We start from the raw sequence: 16,638 nt of genomic DNA on the forward strand, positions 1-16,638 counted from the left end.
AGTTAAAGTAGTCTTTAGGTGACTCCTGCATGGATCACCATGGCTAGGTTGGAAAGGGACAGGTACAGTACCGATTGCCTAAGCTGACATAGATTAAAAAATGCCAGTTTGGCTACATTTGTGACTAATGCCTCCATAGAGACAGAAGCATCCAGGATCACAAAGGGACTCCTGATGGCAGCTACAGGTGACTATTGAGCCCCATGAAGAGCTGGGAGCTGGCAAACCAAACTGAAATTATTCTGGTCCAGCCATTGGATGCCCATCTTTAATGGATAGAGATTCAGCCGACTCCATTTCCTCCATCACAGCACACCCACCATAAAATTGGCCAATATATCCAGGGCAGCATCTGGCCAGGGCTATGAAGCAGTAGATCCATGATGTTTGTGGTCAGATCTGTGGTTATGTACAAGATATTTGAATAAAGGGTGAATTTGGGGTTCCCCAATGCAAAAAGGGTGGTGATCCATGAGGATCCATGCTTCAAAACCATGTTTTGGGGCCATGGAGTGGCCAGGAAGCCGTGAATCTGAGTTTTCTGTGGTGCAGGCTGTACCCCTGGACATGATGTGCGATTTGACAGTGAGTTTGGGCTGATCTAGTGCAAAAATAATGAGGATCCATGAGGATCCATGCTTCGAAACCACGTTTTTGGGCCATGGCGTTGCCAGATAACCGTGGATCCGAGTTTTTTGTTGTGTAGTCTGTGCCCCGGGGTATGATATGTGATTCGCCGTTGAGTTTTGGTTGCCCAAATGAAAAAAGTGTTAGGATCCGTGAGGATCCGACCTTCAAAACCACGTTTTTGGTCCATTGTGTTGCCAGGAAGCCGTGGATCTCAGTTTTTTGTGGTGCAGGCTGTGCCCCTGGACATGAAGTGTGATTTGACAGTGAGTTTGGGTTGGCCTAATGCAAAAAGCGTGATGATCCATGAGGATCTGTAATTCAAAACCACGTTTTTGGGCCATGGAGTGGCCAGGAAGCCGTGGATCTCAGTGGTGGATGCTGTGACCCTGGCCATGATGTGTGATTTGACAGTGATTTAGGTGTGGCCTAATGCAAAAAGCGTGAGGATCCATGAGGATCCGTGCTTCGAAACCACGTTTTTGGGCCATGGAGTGGCCAGGAAGCCGTGGATCCAAGTTTTTTGTGGTGCAGGCTGTGCCCATGGACATGATGTGTGATTTGACAGTGAGTTTGTGGTGGCCCAATGCAAAAAGCGTGAGGATCCGTGGTTCGGAACCACGTTTTTGGGCCACAGTATGGCCAGGAAGCCATGGATCAGTGATTTTTGTGGTAGATGCTGTGCCCCTGGTCATGATGTTTGATCTGATAGTGACTTTGGGCTGGTCTTGTGCAAAAATCATGAGGATCCATGCTTCAGAACCACGTTTTTGGGCCACTGTATGGCCAGGCAGGCGTGGATCCGAGTTTTTTGTGGTGTTGGCTGTGCCCCTGGCTATGATATGTGATTTGACGGTGAGTTTGGGTTGGCCCAATGCAAAAAGTGTGAGGATCCATGAAGATCCATGCTTCAAAACGACGTTTTTGGTCCACGGTATGGCCAGGAAGCTGTGGATCCGTGATTTTTGTGGTGCAGGCTATGCCCCGGACATGATATGTAATTTGACGGTGAGTTTGGGCTGATCTAGTGCAAAAATCATGAGGATTCATGAGGATCCGTGTTTTTTAACCATGTTTTTGCAATCACTGCGGCACCACGAAACCGTGGATGCGTGATTTTTTTGGTTCTGCCTACAGATTAATGTAGCCTTATTGGAGTTCACTGATTGGGTCTGCGTTGCTCCGGGACAGGAGGAAGGAAGTCAAAATGATACCGAGTTGGTTCAAAGAAAGAGTTTATTCTGCTCTCCGGATAGCAGAAGGCACTTGCGTGATTAGTCCACAGCAAGTCCAAAGAAATGACAGGCTTCATGCAGTTTATATATCCTCCAGGCACCCTCTCACTCCTCCCCTAGGAGCCCAACCACGTTGGCGTACGTACACAGGTTGACATCACATATGTTCCTGCTCTGGTACGCTCAACCATAAAAGGATCTTCCTTCCTGTACTTCTGACCATAAAAGGATATTCCTGTTCCTACTCCTATCTTGGAGCAAGAGGTCACTACTTCCGAGAACATGCTCTGGTGTTAGTCCCAGACTTGGGTCTCCCCGTCATTTGTGGTCAGAACATAAGATATGTCTGTGTCTGTTCTACTGGTAAAGTCAAGGCCAGTCTTGCCGTCAAACTGATAAGGGAGAGAGCTGTGTTCTTGTTTTGCATTTGCTCAACGGCTAAAGTTTATGCATTTTAGCTAAGGAGAAATGGGGATTTTGGTGCAGTTTAAAAATGCCTGTACAGTCAGTTTTGGATTTGGGAAACCTATTCCTTCACTAAGATGTGGTCTACAGTATCGTGGTGTTTTTATTTTGTTTCAATATAAAAATCATATGAATTCATGAGGATCCGTGCCTCAGATCCATGTTTTTGTGGTGCTGCAGCGTGGCAAAGTGTTGGATCCACGTTTTTTATAGTCCAGTTTGTAGGTGTGCCTTCTAGGTGTGATTTGACACTGCAATTTGTTGGAGTTATTTTTAAAAAAGTGGAGGATCCATGAGGATCCGTGTAGATCCGCCTTTTACCCAGACCCGTGAAATAATAATAATAATAATAATAATAATAATAATAATAATAATAATAATTTATTATTTATTATTTATACCCCGCCCATCTGGCTGGGCCTCCCCAGCCACTCTGGGCGGCTTCCATAAAAACCAAAACTACAATAAATAATTATTAAGCTCTAACTTAAAATGATTTTGTTATTCATAGCAAACTTAATAATGCAAACACATTGGCATTTGGCAATAACAAAAGTTCCTTTAGAAACACAATTTACAAAGACTCCTAATCTAGTCCTAGAAACTTGCTATAATAATAGGTGTAAATATATGATGCAAACTACTAATAATTATAAATAGCATTGTTTATATGAAATTAATTGTTATTACCTGTACAATGCAATTGTAGTTAATACAATGCATTTTTTAGATATAAGTATCAATATTACCATAATAGTCCACATTCTTCATTGGGACAGCAGACCTTTGTACCCTGTTACACTTAGTGAGTGTAAAAGACAGTATTTCTAGTAATATGTCACATTTATAAATAATAGCAATACTATGCACACCTGTACATAAAATTTATTTTACAGGACTAATTGTATTAACGCATCTACCCACTACCCATTCAACTGTATAATTTTATCATGATTCATTGTGTAGTGGGTATAAAAACAGTACACAAACATGATCTAAATTGCAATACTTTCCTTCTTGCTTTTGCCAAAGCAAAGTCGCTGCGGATATCAGCAAATGATAAACTGCATAGCTTGTCATTTTCTATGTACGTGAGGCTGAAGTAACATAATTTATCTTGAGACACTGTTGTTCCAAATTCATTTTTTATCCTCTTCAGTCGAGAAACGGATCTTTACAAATGGCAATTTGCAATCATCATTCAAAGGAACATTCTGAGAATTGCTTCTACATTAGGGAATGCTGATTGGACATCGTTGTTGTTGTTTAGTCACTTAGTCGTGTCTGACTCTTTGTGACCCCCTGGACCAGAGCACGCCAGGCACTCCTGTTTTCCACTGCCTCCTGCATTTTGGTCAAACTCACGTTAGTAGCTTTGAGAGCACTGTCCAACCATCTCGTCCTCTACATATAAGTTAAATAAGCAAGGAGACAATATACAGCCTTGTCATACTCCTTTCCCAATTTTGAGCCAATCAGTTGTTCCATATCCAGTTCTAACTGTTGCTTCTTGTCTCACATAGAGATTTCTCAGGAGACAGATGAGGTGGTCAGGCACTCCCATTTCTTTAAGAACTTGCCATAGTTTGCTGTGGTCCGCACAGTCAAAGGCTTTTGCGTAGTCAATGAAGCAGAAGTAGATGATTTTCTGGAACTCTCTAGCTCTCTCCCTAATCGAGCGCATTGTTGCAATTTGTTCTCTGGTTCCTCTGCCCCTCCAAAATCCAGCTTGTACTTCGGTCCACATACTGCTTAAGCCTGACTTGTAGAATTTTGACTGGGAGCGGCCGCCGAGACCACATAACACCGGTCTTGAAAGACCTACAATGGCTCCCAGTACGTTTCCAAGCACAATTCAAAGTGTTGGTGTTGACCTTTAAAGCCCTAAACAGCCTCGGCCCAGTATGCCTGAAGGAGCGTCTCCACCCCCATCGTTCTGCCTGGACGCTGAGGTCCAGCGCTGTGGGCCTTCTGGCGGTTCCCTCATTGCGAGAAGCAAAGCTACAGGGAACAAGGCAGAGGGCCTTCTCGGTAGTGGCGCCCGCCCTGTGGAACACCCTCCCATCAGATGTCAAAGAGATAAACTACTACCTGACATTCAGAAGACATCTTAAGTTCAGGGAAGTTTTTAATGTGTGACATTTCACTGTATTTTTGGTCTCTGTGGAAGCCGCCCAGAGTGGCTGGGGAAACCCAGCCAGATGGGTGGGGTACAAATAATAAATTATTATTATTATTATTATTATTATTATTATTATTATTATTATTATTATTTTAAGCATAACCTTGCTAGCGTGTGAAATGAGTGCAATTGTGCGGTAATTGGAGCATTCTTTGGCGCTGCCCTTCTTTGTCATTACGTTCTAGACTGATCTTCTCCAATCCTCTGGCCACTGCTGAGTTTTCCAAACTTGCTGGCATATTGAGTGTAGCACCTTAACAGTATCATCTTGTAAGTTTCCGCTGGAATGTCATCACTTCCACTGGCCTTGTTATTAGCAGTGCTTTCTAAGGCCCATTTGAATTCACTGTCCAGGATCTCTGGCTCAAGGTCATCAGTCACACTACCTGGGGTGTATGGGACATCCATATCTTCCTGGCATAATTCCTCTGTGTATTCTTGCCACCTCTTCTTGATGTCTTCTGCTGCTGTTAGGCCCTTACCACTTTTGTCCTTTATTATGGTAATCTTTGCATAAAATGTTCCTTTCATATCTCCAAATTTTCTTGAACAGATCTCTGGTTTTTCCCATTCTATTTCCCCCCTCTATTTCTTTGCACTGCTCGTTTAAGAAGTCCCTCTTGTCTCTCCTTGCTATTCGTTGGAAGTCTGCATTCAATTTCATGTATCTTTAACTATCTCCCTTGCATTTTGCTTGCCTTCTGTCCCCCACAGTTTGTAAGGCCTCATTGGGCAACCACTTTGCTTTCTTGCATTTCCTTTTCATTGGGAGGGTTTTCGTTGCTGCCTCCTGTATGATGTTCCGAGCCTCCATCCATAGTTTTTCAGGCACTCTGTCCACCAAATCTAAATCCTTAAATCTGTTCCTTTCTTCCACTGTGTATTCTTAAGGGATTTGATTTAGATTGTATCTTACTGAACCAGTGGTTTTCCCTTCTTTCTTCAGTTTAAGCTTGAATTTTACTCTAAGAAGCTGATGATCTGAGCCACAGTCAGCTCCAGGTCTAGTTTTTGCTGACTGTGTAGAACTTCTCCATCTTTGGCTGCAAAGAATATAATCAATTTAATTTCGATGCTGCCCATCTGGTGATGTGCATGTGTAGAGTCATCTCATGTGTTGTTGGAAAAGAGTGTTTGTTATGACCAGCTTGTTCTCTTGACAGAACTCTATTAGCATTTGCACTGCTTCGTTTTGAACTCCAAGGTCAAACTTGCCAGTTGTTCCTTTTATCTCTTTGACTCCCTACTTTAGCGTTCCAATCCCCTAGGATGAGAAGAACATCCTTCTTTGGTGTCAGTTCTAGAAGGTGTTGTAAGTCTTCCTAGAATTGGTCAAGTTCAGTTTCTTCAGCATTGGTAAGGTAAAGGGACCCCTGACCATTAGGTCCAGTCATGGCCCACTCTGGGGTTGGGGCGCTCATCTTGCTTCACTGGCTGAGGGAGCTGGCATTTGTCTGCAGACAGACATGTGGCCAGCATGACTAGGCCGCTTCTGGCGAACCAGAGCAGCGCACGGAAACGCCGTTTACCTTCCCGCTGAAGTGGTACCTATTTATCTACTTGCACTTTGACATGCTTTTGAACTGCTAGGTTGGCAGGAGCAGGGACCGAGCAAGTGAGCGATCTAGGCATATTAGCATATCTTTTTTTGAGCAATATTTTGCCATATATTCATCAAAAAAATTCCACTCCTTTTTAAGTTTTTGATTCGACTGATTTCTTATTATAGCAGTTAATTTTGCCAGAATTAAATATTCATTTAGTTTACAAATCCATTCCACGTTTGTGGGTATTGTTTTTGACTTCCACCTAGCAGAAATCACTATTCTAGCAGCTGTACTTGCATATGGAAAATCCCCCCCCCCATGGTATCTCATCATCTGTCAATCCAAGGAGATATGTCTCTGGTTTGTTTGTTATCAATATTTTCAACATCTTTGATTCTTCGTATACTGCTATCCAAAATTTCTTAATTTCCTCACACCTCCACCACATATGTGGTCCAGGCAGTGGTATTTATATAATTTATCTGTTGTTTTGGGTCGATTATGAGACCTTTGAAGGCCCCGCCCCCTTTCCGCAAGAACTTCTGCACATGCTCCTATTTCTAACAAGCACTGGCTATTTCTGCTGAATATGTTCTGATGCCTACCGCGTTCTTTTACGTTGCGATAGTGTGCATGTTGGTAAGCTGTGTTATACGCAGCCATTTGCATCATGTGGCGACTCATGTTCCAGCTTTCAGCTGTATCTTTGTGATTCCCATATTAGCTGTATTTCTGCCTCAACTGGGGGGCGGCAACTTGCAAAATAATCAGTTTCATAAAGCAGAGGCTACCATAACTTCTGGAAGGAAGGAAGGAAGGAAGGAAGGAAGGGGTGAGGCCTATGGCCGCCAAGAGGGCCAACATGGAGTCCTGCAGGCTTTCACTGCGCACCTCTGCTCCCTGGCGATCACGGAAACGTCCTCTCTGCCCTCTTTGGCCAGTTTAGCAGAGCGAATACAGCGGACAGAAGCGATGCAGAGTGTGGGTAATAAATCAGAACACACACAAGGCGTTCCTTATCTTCTTAGCCTTTAATCGTGTAGAACAACAGCATAAATCACACCCGGTGAAAGCTCGCCCATCTTCCCTCTCGCGTTGCGTACGAGAAACAGACTGAAAACACTCAGAGTAAACCACTCCCGTAAGTATCTGTAACCACGCCTCAAGAATGTGAGACGTCACTCAGAACTCTTTAACCCTGTGAGTTCTGAAACCCTTAACACCCCCTCTCGTCTTGCATCTTGAGAGAACCTGTGAACACTTATTTACAGACCTCTTTGAGTTCAACTCACCTCCCATTGCCTTTTGCCTCCCACTGGCATCTGTCCCAGGCAACTGTTGAACCCCTTCAACACTCCCAGAATCGCACTGTGCGAAACCAATCCACGCACTGGTGACCTCAAACCTCTCAGGTGGAACACCCTTTGTGGTGCGAGTTGACCGCCAGAGCACAACCTCAGGTGCTTCTCCTGACCCACTGGGATCAGCAAGCGTGTCTCCTACCTCAGAAGACTCCCCCTCTGACTTGCATCTTCGGGCCTTCTGGACTTTGCTAACAGGAGATGAAGGCTCACTCTTGGGTTCTCGCTTAACAGCCTGTGAAGAAACCCACCCCTGTGCTTGACCCTCATCAGAGACCTGGTCCTCAGCAACAGGCTCTGCCTCTGTCTCCCCTTCCTCCTCAGAATCAGATAGACATTCTGAGAGAACATCAGGACCATCATTAAGTCTTGACCAACCATCCTGCTCACAGAACGCAGCATGCTTACTGACCAGAAGCTTGGTCTGACCACCCCCTGGGTATGCAAACTTCCACCCATTTGTCGCTGGTTCATACCCACAGATCATTTCCTGGTACCTTGGACCACCTTCCTTCCGTTGAGCTGTTGGTATAGGCACCCAAGCCCTGGAACCATACACACAGAAGAAATGCACCTGTGGCTTTTTCCGGTGCAACAGAAAAACGGTGTGTCACCTACAACATGGTTGTAGGATCTGTTAAAGATAAAACTGGCAGATTTCCAAGCTTCACTCCAAAAGCTCTGAGGCAGCCCAGAGTCACATAGTAAAACCCTGACAGCTTCAGCCAGTGTTTCACTCCTGTGTTCTGCCACGCCTCTCTCTTGAGGAGACTTAGCATTCGTCACCTGGTGACGAATTCCCTTTTGCTTGAAAAACTCCTTCAGAGCAGACCCAGTAAACTGTGACCCACGGTCGCTCTTGAACCCTTGCACCTTGGTGGAGAACCTTAGTTCCACCTCCGCAACCCAATCCTTGATCAGTTGCGCTGCCTCCCCTTGCGTTCTCAGCGAGAAAGACCACCCATTCTGAGTAAAATCATCTGTCAGCGTCAGCACAAACCTGGCCCCACCCAGACTCTGACACTCCATGGGTCCTGCAAGGTCTGTGTGTACAAGCTCAAAAGGTTTTGTGGTTACCCTCTCCACCCTGGGATAACTTCACCTTTGTACCTTTACTTTTCTGCATGCCCTGCACTCTAGGGATCTCCCACATGCTTTGAGTTTGCAACCCTTAGTGCAGCTGGGCAGCCTTTGAACATCTTCTAAACAGGTGTGTAACGTTCTCCTGTGCCATAGATGAACACAAGAATCATGGCTGGGAACACTAGCACACTGCGCCTGTGCTCTTCCGGCATTCCCCCCACCCTCCAGAGGTGATTCCAGAACAAAGAGATTGTTCTTGCATTCCACGTTGCCAAGCTGTTTCCCCCCTCTGAAAATGGAACAGACATCATTTTCAAAACAAACTTTGTACCCTTCCTTTACAAGAGCAGGTACAGATAACAGGCAACAATGCATCTCTGGCACAACGTAGACCTCTAGCTCCGCCTGCAAAAAGGAAACATAAACATTTGCAACGTTAGACACTGGCATTTGTGACCCATTAGCAAACTGAACAGTTTTCCCAGCTGAAACAGCCCTGCAGTTCCGCAGCTCCCCAGCAGGTGGCGCTCCTATCAGGTGATGACTGGCACCCGAATCAATTATCCAGCGCAACACTCTGTCCTTGCTGGGGTTGTTTTTTAAAGTTGCCATGGAAGCAGTGAGATGATAACAGTCTCCCTTCTCTGAGTCACGTCCTCCCTTCGCGTTCCCACGCTGGCCTCCTCTCCTAGACTGGTTCCCATGGGAAACGTCCTTGGAGACATCCTGCCCGGCCTCTCTTCTCCTCTGCGGGCAAGCTCTTTTGAAATGGCTGTTGGACCCACAGATATAACACTGACGAGTGGAAAAAGCCTCAACAGAGCTTTCAGCTGGCCTGGCCCCCCTGCAACCGGATGGGCTCCCTGTGCCAGCTCTGCCCTCTCTGACCCGGCGTTCCTGTTCGTCAGCCAAGCGTCCTGTCACGTACTCCAGAGTCAAATCTCCGGGACTCATCGATTCCAAAGTTAGACACAAATTGTCATAACTTTTGTCCAAAGAGCTGAGCAGAATATAAACCTTCAGCTCCTCTGAAAAGTTGACTTGCAACAGCCTCAACTCATTGAAAACAGAGAGCATCTCAGTAACATGCTGTCTGATGTTCCCACCGGGACGCAACTTCATCTCAAACAAGCGCTTGGTGGTGTGGATCTTTGCACCAGCCGTGGTCCTGTGGTGCACCCTCTCAAGAGCTGCATAAGCTTCCTGAGCAGTGTCAAGCCCCTCCACCAAGGGTAGCTGTGAACCCTCCAAACTGAGCACTATAGCTCCCAGGGCTTTCTGTTTTTTCCTCTGCGAAGCATGAGCAGCTGCAACATCTGCTGCCGAAGCACCGGCTGCCGCTGGTGGTAGTGGGGGCGCTTGGACCGCCTCCCACAGCCCCTTGGCTACCAGCCAGGTGCTTAGCTTCCGGCTCCATTCTTGCCAATTTTGGCCGTTTAATTTTTCGAAGGGGACAGTGTATGATTCATGGCTGTCTGCCATCTTCTCCCCCGGGGGCTAAGCATACTCATGTCTCGGCAGTAGATTCCTCCGGCTTCCGGCAGATCAGCTTCCTCTCCCCAGCGAGCTCCTTTCAGCCTCGAAGAAAGCAAAGCTCTAGCTGGCCCCAGCGTCTTCACAGCTGGCTTCCCCCACACATGGGACGTCCCACACATGGGACGTTCCTCCTGCAACAGCTTCAAAGCGTTGGCAAACTGCCCATAACCTATGGCCGCCAAGAGGGCCAACATGGAGTGCTGCAGGCTTTCACTGCGCACCTCTGCTCCCTGGCAATCATGGAAACGTCCTCTCTGCCCTCTTTGGCCAGTTTAGCAGAGCGAATACAGCGGACAGAAGCGATGCAGAGTGTGGGTAATAAATCAGAACACACACAAGGCGTTCCTTATCTTCTTAGCCGTTAATCGTGTAGAACAACAGCATAAATCACACCCGGCGAAAGCTCGCCCATCTTCCCTCTCGCGTTGCGTACGAGAAACAGACTGAAAACACTCAGAGTAAACCACTCCCGTAAGTATCTGTAACCTCAAGAATGTGAGATGTCACTCAGAACTCTTTAACCCTGTGAGTTCTGAAACCCTTAACAAGGCCTTCTCTAAAGCAGGTCTTTGTTTTTGGAATCCCTTTCATAAAGTAGTGGGGGCAGATTTCCTTCCTCTGTGCTTTTAAATCTCTAGTGTTATTTCTAATGCAGGATTAAGTGACAATAATGATGTACACCAATCCAGAAAAATGGGTGAAGGGGGTTATGGAAATGCTTCCCGTCATTAATGATACTTCAAATATTTAAATAGTTTATGTTACTTTTATTTTTTTAAAGACTGAGTCAGAGTGATACATTCCACCAGCATCAAAATGCAGTAGATGCATGTACCTCCCCAGTTTGGTGGTCTTTTGGGACAACGGACCTATTGTCATGATACACAATACCTGTGGCTGGAGGCTCTACACATAAGATTGGGCATGGCTGAGGGTGGCCAGTTTTATAAGCAAATTCACACAGAGGAGAAAGCATTTAAATGTATTGAATGTGGAAAGAGCTTCAGGCATAGCGGAGCCCTTAGAATACACCAACGAACTCACACGGGGGAGAAACCATTTAAATGCATTGAATGTGGAAAGAGCTTCAGTGATAGTTCAGCCCTCAGAACACATCAACAAACTCACACGGGGGAGAAACCGTTTAAATGCATTGAATGTGGAAAGAGCTTCAGTGAAAGTGGAACACTTAGAAGACATCAACGAACTCACACGGGGGAGAAACCGTTTGAATGTATGGAGTGTGGAAAGAGCTTCAGTGAAAGTGGAACACTTAGAAGACATCAACGAACTCACACTGGGGAGAAACCATTTAAATGCATTGAATGTGGAAAGAGCTTCAGTTCTAGTGGAGGCCTTAGAAGACATCAACAAACTCACACGGGGGAGAAACCATTTAAATGCATTGAATGTGGAAAGAGCTTCATTGAGAGTGGAACACTTAGAAGACATCAACGAACTCACACGGGGGAGAAACCATTTAAATGCACTGAATGTGGAAAGAGCTTCAGTGAAAGTAGAAACCGTAGAATACATCAACGAATTCACACAGAAGAGAAAGCATTTAAATGTATTGAATGTGGAAAGAGCTTCAGGCATAGCGGAGCCCTTAGAATACACCAACGAACTCACACGGGGGAGAAACCATTTAAATGCATTTAATGTAGAAAGAGCTTCATTGATAGTGGAACACTTAGAAGACATCAACGAACTCACATGGGGGAGAAACCATTTAAATGTATGGAGTGTGGAAAGAGCTTCAGATGGAGTAGAGGCCTTAATATTTATAAGCGAATTCACCCAGGTGAAAAGCCGTATAAGTGTATTCAGTGTTCCACTCAAGGTTCACTCTTTACTTCACATAATGAATTTTAAATGCATGGAACCCGTGTGATGTTCTGGTGTTGGTATTTAAATTTGTATACAGATATATATGTGTTAAAGTAATGAAGGTCAGATATACTAAATGTACAAAAGAAGGTGCAAGTTGTTGCTAGATAAACAGGGAGAGTGTGAATCTGGAATGCTCAAGGTGTGTGGTTAATCTGTTGAGTTTTGACCTCCACCCTTCACTGCCAAAATGATGGGCTGCCCTTGTCTTGTGGATCAGCATCTGTCAGGCTTAAGGGAATTGGCTTCCTTCCCCCTTGGCCGTAGATAAGCAGAACAAAGGAAAAGGAGTCTTCTTACCAGTTAGAAACTTTAATGATCCCAGCAAGGGGACAAAGAACCAGTCTTCTAGAAATGGCGGTGCTCCCAATGAAGAGGTCCAGTCCCTCACATCGCTAGTCACCCCTGCCACTTCTGCGTCTCGTAACCTGAGCCTGTACCCGCTGTGCTTTCTGTCCTGCCACTTTCGCTGCTCTCCTTGACCTTGGGGAGAGTGGGTGGATGCTTTCCAGACACAGTGAATCTGTTAGCTCTCCCCCCCTCCAGAGTTTCTTCTGCAAGCTGTTCCCCATCCAGTATTTCCCAGCTTCTGCCTTCTGAACTATGTTCCTCTGCAAATCACTTTTCCAAATCTATACAGTCCTCCTGCTCCTGCGAAGATTCAGGGGAGGGGGAGGTTCACACAAATCTGCCTTAGTGCAGCTCTCCTTAGCTGGGTACCTTATGACGGTGGTTAGGTTTTGGTTTAGGTGAGAAAGTGTGGGCCTAGGCTGGGGGGGGGGGAGCAGAGAGAAGGGAAGAGAAGAGAAGTAGAGGGGATGCTTTATCCATGCAAGGCTAGTTCGTGTTTCTCCCGAGTACGTTCCTGTAATCAGTGAGCGTGCATTTAGCATTTGGCTGGGAGCGTAAGATGCTTCAGGAGACATTAGAGCAAAGCATGTTTATCGCACGTGCACTGTGAGAGCAGTGGTGGGGAGATGGTAAATAACTCTCAGGGTGCTTAAAAGTAGGCTGTTGTTTCGTGAGAGGGGGTGGGGGGAAGAGAGTTTTAGCAATGCTGAACAGGAAGAGCCAAGTGTACCTACAGGATACATGTGCTTGCTACTTTGAGTTTGAAGCTGGGCAGTGGAATTGGCACATGCTTCTGCTGAAAGCAGATCTAAGGAAGATTAAGTTAATTGCAACCAGAAAAACACTTGGGTCCCATTAGAGAGGCTGCTCATGAGGCCGGAGGAACATTGCCCTGCTGTGAGATGGAAAGTCCACCACTCCCTGCAAGGTCTTTTCCACCTGGCCAAAGGGGTGGGGCCCAGACTCACCCAGCTCTACTATGTTAAATATGAATTCTGTAGTTGACCTTTGCACTGTTTTATTTTGAAATCTTTAAGATAATATTTTTGTTTTCTGTTATGTTGTTTTACTGTATACTCTATATTGTGGCTGGGGGGAGCCAGCTGGGTGGGGTATAAATAATAAATTAGTAGTAGTAGTAGTTATTATTATATTTCACATTTTTCACATTGTTTTATTGATTTAATATGCTGTGAACAGCTTTGAGGTTTTTCTTGAAGATATAAAGTGGAATGGAAATTAAATTTTAAAAGTATAGAGCAGGGATATCCAACATGGGGTTGCTCAGATGTTGGGAAACAACTCCCATAAGGCTCAGCCCGTACGGCCAAGATTGATGGGAGTTGTAGTTCAAAAGCTCAAGGGTGGAAAATCTCATGTTTCTTACTTTTCATTATGAATAATTATAGGTAAAACATTTGTTGATACAAAGCTCATTTTTAGCTTCCAGGAGCTTCTGCTTTATAAACAAACCCAAATATATTGAAACACTTTACTTTAAAACCAAATTTTAGAACAGAGGCAAGCATAACTTTTTTAAAAAAAAAATCTTTTCACTTTACAAACCATAATTTTCTCAATCCAAGATTTGTTTTTCATATGTATGAAAATACTTTGTTAAGAAAGAGATACCAAAATGATGATAAAAAATGTGCAATGAAACATTATCAGCATTTAAAATGAAATGCCAGTGGGATGTTCAAAGCATTGAGTTACAAATTAAGGCAAAGATCATCCATTGCTAGGTAGTCCAGGAGACTTTCCGTATTTTTCGCCCCATAGAGCGCACCTATGGCGGACCACAGCCCCCAGAACAGGCTGCTACCCGCAAGCCTAGGGAGCCGGCGTGACTTTGTGCCGGGCTCCCAAGGGTTACGGAGAGCTGCCCGAAGCCCGGGGTGCGCTGTTCAGGATGCAGACAGCTCTCCACAATCCTAGAATCAACCCCTGGCCCCCACAGCCCGCTTTTGCCTGTAAGTAGACTTGATTCAAAGATCACATAAATCATCATGATTTTTTCCTCATTGATTCTGATGGGCAGGGCGAGTTAAGTCACTGCATGGAGGTATATATGAGTCGGAGTGGCAGGTGATCCACTGCCAGACCGCCATCTTGACAAGAATCTTTCTCAAGGCCTTGTCTTCAAGAGGACGGGCAATGAATTCTGATTGCTTGCTTGGAACAAAATAAAAAAAATTCCTTCCAGTAGCACCTTAAAGACCAACTAAGTTAGTTCTTGGTATGAGCTTTCGTGTGCATGCACACTTCTTCAGAAGTGATCCATGCAACGGTGATCCATGCAACAGTGATCCATGCAACAGTGATCCATGCAACGGTCACCTCCAGGCTTGATTATTGTAACTCGCTCTATGTGGGGCTGCCCTTGAGGCTGACTCAGAAACTCCAGCGGGTGCAGAATACCGTGGCAAGGCTCCAGTGCTTTACCAACTGCACTGGCTCCCAGTGGAGTACAGGGTCAGGTTTAAGGTGCTGGTTTTGACATTTAAAGCCCTATGCGGCCTAGGACCCACTTACCTATGGGACCGCCTCTCCTGGTATGCCCTGCGGAGGACCTTAAGTTCCGCAAATGACAACATTTTGGAGGTCCTGGGTCTCAAGGTGGTTAGATTGGTCTCAACTAGGGCCAGGGCCCTTTCAGTACTGGCCCCAACTTGGTGGAACGCTCTGCCACAAGAGACTAGGGCCCTGCGGGACTTGACATCTTTCTGCAGGGCCTGCAAGACAGAGCTGTTCCACCTGGCCTTTGCTTTGACTCAGTCTGACCCTTTTGTTTCCCTCCCCTTATGGTTTTGATTTATGGACTACTTTTAAAATGAGGCTGCTTTTTAAATTGCATTTTAATCTGTTTTTAAATTGGTTTTTTTCTCCCCCTATTATGTTTTTACTGTAATTTTACTGGTGTTAGCCACCCTGAGCCCGGCTCTGGCCAGGGCGGGCAGGGTATAAATAAAATTTATTATTATTATTATTATTATTATTATTATTATTATTATTATTATCATCATCATCATCATCAGAAATTAAGAACTTCCTGATCCTGCTTCTTTATAAGACATCTCATGGCAGCCCTGTATGGAGAACTTTTAATGTTTGATGCTTCATTGGTTTTTAAAAAATATTCTGTTGGGAGCTCCCCTAGTGGCTGGGGAAACCCAGCCAGATGAGCGGTTATAATGTTGTTGTTACAATATTATTCTTATGCTTAATTGAATAGCAGTTCCCGGAAGCCGCCGGAGGGAATAGATGCACTTGGGCTCCCATCCTCCTTGCAGGCTTCGCCACCGTGAGGAGACAGTGCTGAGATTCCTGCATTACAGGGGGTTGGACTAGATGACTCTCAGGGTCCCCTTCCATCTCTACGATTCTATGATTCTAACAGGGTGCGGGACTAGATGGGCTTGATCAAACTACAGGGCTCTTCGTGGGATCTGTGTGTGAGAGAGAGTGAGAAAGAGCGCACCTTCAGGGAGAGGCCACGTCTCTTCTTTGCAAAGAGGCTGAATCAGCAGCAACCCCCCCCCCACCCGTCGCTTCTGTGTGCATGCAGAGGAACGTCTTTCTGCTTGTGTGTGTGTGTGTGTGTGTGTGTGTGTGTGTGAGAGAGAGAGAGAGAGAGAGAGAGAGAGAGAGAGAGAAACCTTCAGGGAGAGGCCATGTCTCTTCTTTGCAACCAGGATGAAGGAGCTGCAATACCCCCACACTTGACCCACCGCTTCCCTGCCTGCTCTCTCTCCATCCCAAACCCCAATTATGGGTATTGCATTGCATGCGCCCCCAAGCTTGCTGCACCCCGAGGCGCTTTGCACTCACGGGATTCCTTGTAGGACAAGGACAGTGCACGACGGAAGAGGGGGCGGGTCAGCTGTTCTAATTAAGCCGCGCCCCCTTTCCCAAGTCAGTATCGAGCAGCAGCACCCTCCCCTCTAGTAGAGTGCACTCTCTGCCTTTAACCCTTAAGGCAACGAGTATGTGTTCCCTATACTCGAAGCCCAGGTTCCCTCCCTTCTCTCCCCATTGGCTGGGTACTGCAATTATCCCGCCCCCGGAGATATCCTGCCTCCCAGGCGGGGGCTCCCATTCCCGCCCCCGCTGCCCAGGGTCGCTGCATTTACCGCCGCCCTCAAGATTTCGGGTGAGTGCAAAGCCAGCGGCGGGGAAGGAGGGAAGGGGCTTGGCAAGGGGTGGGAGTCCAGGATGAGAAGCCCCGGGACGGGGAGAAGAAGAGAAGGGAGGAAAGGGAGCTGTTTCTCTTAATGGGGCCTTGAAAGGGGGGGGGGGCGTTGTGGAAAGAGAGAAGCTTCCTCCTGCCCGGATCTGGTGCAAAGGGAGTTGCAGGGAAG

At 46.0% G+C, this 16,638-nt stretch overlaps 2 protein-coding genes across 3 annotated transcripts in view; both read left to right on the forward strand.

Annotated features, from left to right (window-relative positions):
* Positions 1-11,904, forward strand: part of LOC310701137 (uncharacterized protein) — a 69,502-nt gene extending 57,598 nt beyond the window's left edge. Inside the window, exon 3 of the mRNA XM_083491470.1 lies at positions 11,044-11,904. Within this exon, the coding sequence (XP_083347596.1) occupies positions 11,044-11,698 (655 nt within the window). The 3' untranslated portion in view covers positions 11,699-11,904. The remainder of the gene's footprint in view (positions 1-11,043) is intronic.
* Positions 11,905-14,063: 2,159 nt separating this feature from the next.
* The window catches only part of LOC310701189 (uncharacterized protein), a 41,128-nt gene continuing 38,553 nt past the window's right edge, over positions 14,064-16,638 (forward strand). The window contains exon 1 of one of the 2 annotated variants that reach the window (XM_083491653.1): positions 14,064-14,250. Coding sequence is in view for 1 of the 2 variants with exons in the window: in XM_083491650.1 (XP_083347776.1) it covers positions 16,266-16,386 (121 nt within the window). In the remaining variant the exon portion in view is untranslated. Of the gene's footprint in view, positions 14,251-16,250; positions 16,387-16,638 lie in introns of those variants that run through there. The other variant, XM_083491650.1, reaches the window with a different exon arrangement.

This window comes from Podarcis liolepis (genome assembly GCF_965112155.1).
Source record: "Podarcis liolepis genome assembly, chromosome: 2".
NCBI lineage: Eukaryota > Metazoa > Chordata > Lepidosauria > Squamata > Lacertidae > Podarcis > Podarcis liolepis.